This window comes from Chaetura pelagica, unplaced genomic scaffold (assembly GCF_000747805.2).
Source record: "Chaetura pelagica isolate M959 unplaced genomic scaffold, ChaPel_1.0 scaffold356, whole genome shotgun sequence".
Classification (NCBI taxonomy): Eukaryota; Metazoa; Chordata; class Aves; order Apodiformes; family Apodidae; genus Chaetura; species Chaetura pelagica.
In genome coordinates, this window is record NW_009953964.1 from 6,875,840 (window position 1) to 6,881,472 (window position 5,633).

Sequence of the window (5,633 nt, forward strand, 5' to 3'; positions counted from 1 at the left end):
AGGGGAAATGGGGCCGGGGGGGGGGGGGGGAAGGGGCAGCTTACAGCTGGGCACAGTCCCACATAGCAATATATATTGAATTTATTTACATTCACGTCCGGCAGACCCCCCGCCCGCGGCACCGCTATGTACATAAGGCCAAGTGTAAATACTTGAATGCACTTAATACAGAATTAAAAAAACGGTCTTTACACAACACGGGATGGGGCCCGGGGCCTCCCGGCCCCACACGCAGACACCACAATGGCACCGCACGCACGACGCACACCCAGTGACCCCCAGCCCCTTGCCATGGGGCTGCAGGACCCCTGGGGTTGGGCTGAGCCCTGCTGGTGCCGTGGGGCACAGGCAGCCCTTCCCGTGGGCTGTGGGGCAGCGAGGACCCCGGGGCCGGCCGGGACCCCCCCTGCCCCATGGCAGCAGTCCCCTGGAAGTGGGGTTGGAGAACCCCCCCCAATGCTGCACTCAGCACTCGGCTTCGGAGACAGCGAAGAGGGCACTGTCCTGCTTGCCCACCTCGGCCACGGCGGCCGCCAGCTGGGAGAGGTTGCCGTTGGGGAAGTGCCGCGCTTCCCACAGGTTGAGGATCATGGCCGTGGGGCTGGGCTTCGAGGCGAAGAAGCTGAGATGGCTGGGGACGACACAGAGGGACCATGTCAGGGCACGGGGATGGTTCTGCACCCTGGGACCAACCCCGTGCTGGCCTCACCTCGGCCACTATCCAGCTCCCAGGATCCCACCACATGCCACCATCTATCTATAGGTGCAGGATGAGGCCAGAAGCCTCACGCACTGTGAGGATGGATGTCCCCATCCACTGTGTCACCCCATCCCCAGTGCTGTCCCCATCCTGGGCCACCTGTCAAGGTTGAGCTTCTGGGCCAGCATCCTCCAGTCGGCTCCCCGGGTGCCTGGTGGGTCCAGGCTGCTGATGATCTTCTGGCGGATGAGGAAGGGGATCTTGAAGGCACTGGGGCCCACCAGAGCCGGAGCACCCACCTCGCTGTCAGGGACCAGCCAGTCCGAAAACCTTGTGTCCTAGGGCAAAGCGTGGGGAGGTCGATGTGAGCCCATTCTGGGGTCACCCCCAGCAACTGCCGCAGCCCTGCCCTCACCTTGGCGATGTTGAAGTTGACGGTGAAGCTCTGACCATCACCCTCCACCTGCCAGACCCAGATCTTGCAGGCCAGCTCACACGTGCTGGTGCTCAGACGCTCCAGGGTGAAGGTGCAGTGCAGGAAGGGCTGCAGCCCACTCCAGATATGGTAAAAGGGGATCTCCTGCGGTGGAGCAATGGGTGGGGGAGGTCAGGGTGGCAAAAGACACCCCATCCCCATCCCCACCCACCAGCTGGGATCCTCACCTGGTAGCTGGCGAGGAGTTTGCTCTTCCAGAGGGAGCTGGGCATGTCATGGATGGAGAGGCGCAGGTTGTGATAGCTGTCCTTGAAGTGCAGCACCCGGGGGGCTCCGATCAGCTGTCCGCCCAGCTGCTTCTCCAGCTGGATCACCTCCTGTGGCACAGGCAGCGGTGAGGCAGGAGCTGCTGCACCCCAGGAGCCCAGCCCTACACGGCCCTCACCCCAAGCTGGGATGGGGGCTGCTACAGGGGGACCTCTCAGTACCTTGAGGACGTCCTGGGTGTCGCTGAGGCAGTAAACACGGATGTTGTACTCGAGGGAGGGGCAGGTGGCCGGTGCGAACAGGACCAGCTTGAGGCGCTTGGAGGCCGCCATGCTGAGGGACTCCCCGACCAGGGCAAAGCGCCCCAGCTGCTCCGTGAAGATGTAACAAGCCTGCGCTTCCAGCTGGCAATAGTAGAGCTCCGTGCACGGCTCGGCACCCAGCTGCAGCACGTCCTGCAACATCCAGACAGATGCACCCTGGACACTGACATCCACCCCCCAGCTCTGACCCCTTTGAGCCCCACAGCGGGTGCTCACCTCCCACGTGCCCTCGCATGACTGCTTCTTCAGCCGGATGCTCCAGTTTTCAGCACTGGCCTCCACACAGTGGCCCATGGCCAGGATGGCTGGGCTGGGGAGAGGGGGGCCGCAGCTGACGATGGGGCTCAGCAGCGTCTGACAGCCGGCCAGGGGCAGCCTGGGGCAGTGATCAGGGCAGCTGAGCAGAGCCAGCCTCCCCCCAACAGCCCTGTACCCTAGCAGCCCTGGCACCTACCTCACCTCCTCCTGCTTGTGCAGGGTCAGGTAGACCTCGTAGATCTTCCCTCGTGGAATGGCATCAGGTGGGATAAGCAGGCTGATCCCTGGATGGGGGTGTTCAGGCGGAGAGGTGAGCCCCATGGGGACCTGCCCACACTGGGTGATGCTCCAGCACCTTATGCCCAACCCGCCGTACCTGTGTTGGGGATCATAAGCCGCCCCCCTAAGAAGTTGAAGGTGCCATAGGCCATATTGGTGGTGCCACGAGGCAGGGAGCGAAAGTAGCTCTGGGTGGAGAGCCGGGCCACGAAGTCGGCCCCCTCAGCAGCAGGTGAGCTGTGGTGCAGTGTGTGCCGCCCAGTGCCCAGAGGGCTCAGCAGGTGCCCGTTGGGCAGCTGGAGCTTGGCAGGGCCATCCTGGCGTGGGCAGAGCGAGCCCTGGTAGGTCATGGTGGTGGTGCTGAGGTCAGGCTGGATGGTGAGCAGGCTCGGGTTGTCTGTGACACACAGCAAGGACCATGGCACCAGAACACAGTGGGGTGAGGAGACCCTGGCAGCAACACAGAGGAGCCCAGGGGGCATGGGGTACACAGCCCTTGTCCCTTGGGAAGAACCTTATGAGGCAGAGCCACCCCTGGGGGTCCAAATCTCATCCAGACCCTGCCCATGGCACAGAACCTCGAGGTACAGTGGCCCCTGGAGTCCCAAAAGCATGCAGCACCAACCCAGGGCACAGGGCCTATAGAGACCTATAGGAACCAGGGACTCAATAGAGCACCGACCTCACAGTGCCCTGACTGGTCCTATAAGATAAACTCCCGTGTTCCTATGCCAGAGATCCCACAGGGAACAGACCCCCCAGTCAAGGCCAGGGATCCCATGGGGCAGAGAGCCTGTACCCAGAGCCCCTTCTTGAAGGGTATGGCCGCCCCCAGGTCCTGAGCCCTGTCCCCACAGCCCTTGCTCACCGGCCTTGCTGGGCTTGATGCTGACAGGCTGGAAGCCAGAGGTGAGGATGGAGGAGTCGGCCACATCAGCATCCAGGCCCCCCTTCTTGCGGCAGTACACCAGCACCCCCACCAGCAGCAGCAGCACCAGGCACACGGCCACGGCCACCAGCCCCACATACAGAGCCACATCCTCTGCACCGGAGGCAGCTGTGCAGGGAAGGGGATTAGCAACTACAAGCAGCCCAAGTCCGCCATCTCAGGGGACGTCTTCACCATCCCCGCTGTGCTCACCGTGGCTGCAGAGCTCAGAGGTGCAGTTGCGGGTGTCCAGCTCAGGGCCGTGGCAATCCCGGCCCCCATTGCGTGGTGCAGGCTCCGAGCATTCCCGGCTCCTCCAGTGGGTGCATTCGGCTCCACACTCTGACCACTTGCTCCACTCTGACCAGGCGCCGTGCACTGTGGGCACAGCCAGGGTTCAACATCCCGCTGCCATCCCCCTCCCCTGCCCTGGGGCCGGCAGAGACGGACACATGGGGGGTGAGAGGACAAGACACCTGGAGGGTGGGGATGGTGATGGGTGCAGTGGGGAATGCAGCATGGGCACAGCAGCAGGGCCATGGGCAGGGTGGGTACCTGGGCAGAGGGTGGTGCAGGCGGTTTTCTGCACATTTTGGCCCTCACAGAAAGCCCCCCCATTGAGGGGTGTGGGGTTGGTGCAGGTCCGGCTCCGCTTCTGCCAGCCCCGTCCACAGCTGGTGCTGCAGCCCGACCACTGCGTCCATGTCGACCAGCCGCCGTTCACTTGGGCAGGGCCGTGGCAATCCCGGCCCCCATTGCGTGGCGCAGGCTCCGAGCATTCCCGGCTCCTCCAGTGGGTGCATTCAGCTCCACACTCTGACCACTTGCTCCACTCTGACCAGGCGCCGTGCACTGTGGGCACAGCCAGGGTTCAACATCCCGCTGCCATCCCCCTCCCCTGCCCTGGGGCCGGCAGAGACGGACACATGGGGGGTGAGAGGACAAGACACCTGGAGGGTGGGGATGGTGATGGGTGCAGTGGGGAATGCAGCATGGGCACAGCAGCAGGGCCATGGGCAGGGTGGGTACCTGGGCAGAGGGTGGTGCAGGCGGTTTTCTGCACATTTTGGCCCTCACAGAAAGCCCCCCCATTGAGGGGTGTGGGGTTGGTGCAGGTCCGGCTCCGCTTCTGCCAGCCCCGTCCACAGCTGGTGCTGCAGCCTGAGCACTGTGTCCATGTCGACCAGCCGCCGTTCACTGGGTGGGTGGAGAGGGACTCATCAGCGCCACGCCAGGACAGGAGATGCACACAGGGACAGGACAGGGAGGGTGACACCAGGGCAGCGTGGTGGGGACAGGCGCAGCAGGGCCGTACCATAGACGATGATGGCGGCGGACGTGCTGCGGCGACGGGCCACGATGTTTTTGGCCACACAGGTGTAGTTGGCGGTGTCGGCCAGGCGGGCCTGCCGCAGCACCAGGCTGTGCTCTGGCGTCACATAGACATTGGCATCCAGCTCCGGGTCCACCAGCTCCTCGTTGCGCAGCCACTCCACCTGTGGGACACAGCGAAGTCACCAGGTGCCTGGTGGGGGAGCACCCACACCATCCCTGTGGGCAAGAGGCATCCCCAGCTGCATCTTGATGTGCCGGACCATGCAGGCTCACCTCGGCAGGAGGGATGCCCTCAGGAGGGCGGCATGGCAGCACAATGCCCTGCTCGATGGACACCTCCCTGGCCATTGGCTCCTGCTCAAAGTTCTTACGCAGATCTAGGGAAGAACAGAGGTGAGGGAGGTGGCCGGGGCCAGTGCCCTATCCCACCTGGGCACCCGCAGACACTCACAGGCAATGCGCACGAAGGCTTTCTGGCTCTTGGTGGTGCCGGAGGAGCTCCAGGCCACGCACTGGCACCAGTACTCCTCCAGCCCAAAGATCTTCTCCACTTGCTGGCGGGTCACCTCAATGCGCACCTCCATCACTGGCAGCCCTGCCACCAGCGGGCAGCACATCAGCACCAGCACATCAGGAACAGTCCCCATAGCCCCAGCCCCGTGCTCCACCCCTGGAGAGCAGCTCCCCATTCCTGGGGCTGACACTGTCCCTCTCGTTGGTGCTCACCAGTCCCACGGTCAGTGCTGTGCTGTGTGATGTGGTCGCCCTGGTGCACCCACTCGCCGTTGCACTTGAAGTAGATCTGGGTGGCAGGGGTGGCACGGCAGGCCAGGCTCACCGCCTTGTTCTTCACGATGTAGACGTCCTCTGGCTCCAGCTGGAAGTGTGGCAGCAGGTCCAGGGATGCACCGGACACCGGGTTGGCCACAGTCGCGCTTTGCTGAGCACCTGCTGGAAGACGAGCTCAGCCACCTCCAGTGTACCTGTGCTGGGCAATCACCTCTCCCAGCACGGCCCCGTGTCTGTGTCCCCATGCCCTGCCATCGTCCCCCCTGCCAGCCAGCTACGCAGCAGCCCCCTCCCGGCCCTGCCCTCCACCAGGCAGAG

The 5,633-nt window shown here is 64.0% G+C and overlaps 2 protein-coding genes across 2 annotated transcripts in view; one reads left to right on the top strand and one right to left on the bottom strand.

Annotated features, from left to right (window-relative positions):
- HK3 (hexokinase 3 (white cell)) overlaps positions 1-177 on the top strand; it is a 5,159-nt gene extending 4,982 nt beyond the window's left edge. The window contains exon 20 of the mRNA XM_010002100.1: positions 172-177. Coding sequence (XP_010000402.1) covers positions 172-177 — 6 coding nt within the window. The remainder of the gene's footprint in view (positions 1-171) is intronic.
- A 288-nt stretch (positions 178-465) lies between these two features.
- UNC5A (unc-5 homolog A (C. elegans)) overlaps positions 466-5,633 on the bottom strand; it is a 23,418-nt gene continuing 18,250 nt past the window's right edge. The window contains exons 2-16 of the mRNA XM_010002102.1: positions 5,253-5,489; positions 4,978-5,121; positions 4,800-4,903; positions 4,507-4,687; positions 3,747-3,914; positions 3,405-3,569; positions 3,132-3,320; positions 2,361-2,660; positions 2,181-2,268; positions 1,943-2,102; positions 1,625-1,858; positions 1,364-1,513; positions 1,116-1,280; positions 860-1,038; positions 466-631 (exon numbers count right to left, since the gene is read on the bottom strand). Of these exons, the coding sequence (XP_010000404.1) occupies positions 466-631; positions 860-1,038; positions 1,116-1,280; positions 1,364-1,513; positions 1,625-1,858; positions 1,943-2,102; positions 2,181-2,268; positions 2,361-2,660; positions 3,132-3,320; positions 3,405-3,569; positions 3,747-3,914; positions 4,507-4,687; positions 4,800-4,903; positions 4,978-5,121; positions 5,253-5,489 (2,630 nt within the window). The remainder of the gene's footprint in view (positions 632-859; positions 1,039-1,115; positions 1,281-1,363; positions 1,514-1,624; positions 1,859-1,942; positions 2,103-2,180; positions 2,269-2,360; positions 2,661-3,131; positions 3,321-3,404; positions 3,570-3,746; positions 3,915-4,506; positions 4,688-4,799; positions 4,904-4,977; positions 5,122-5,252; positions 5,490-5,633) is intronic.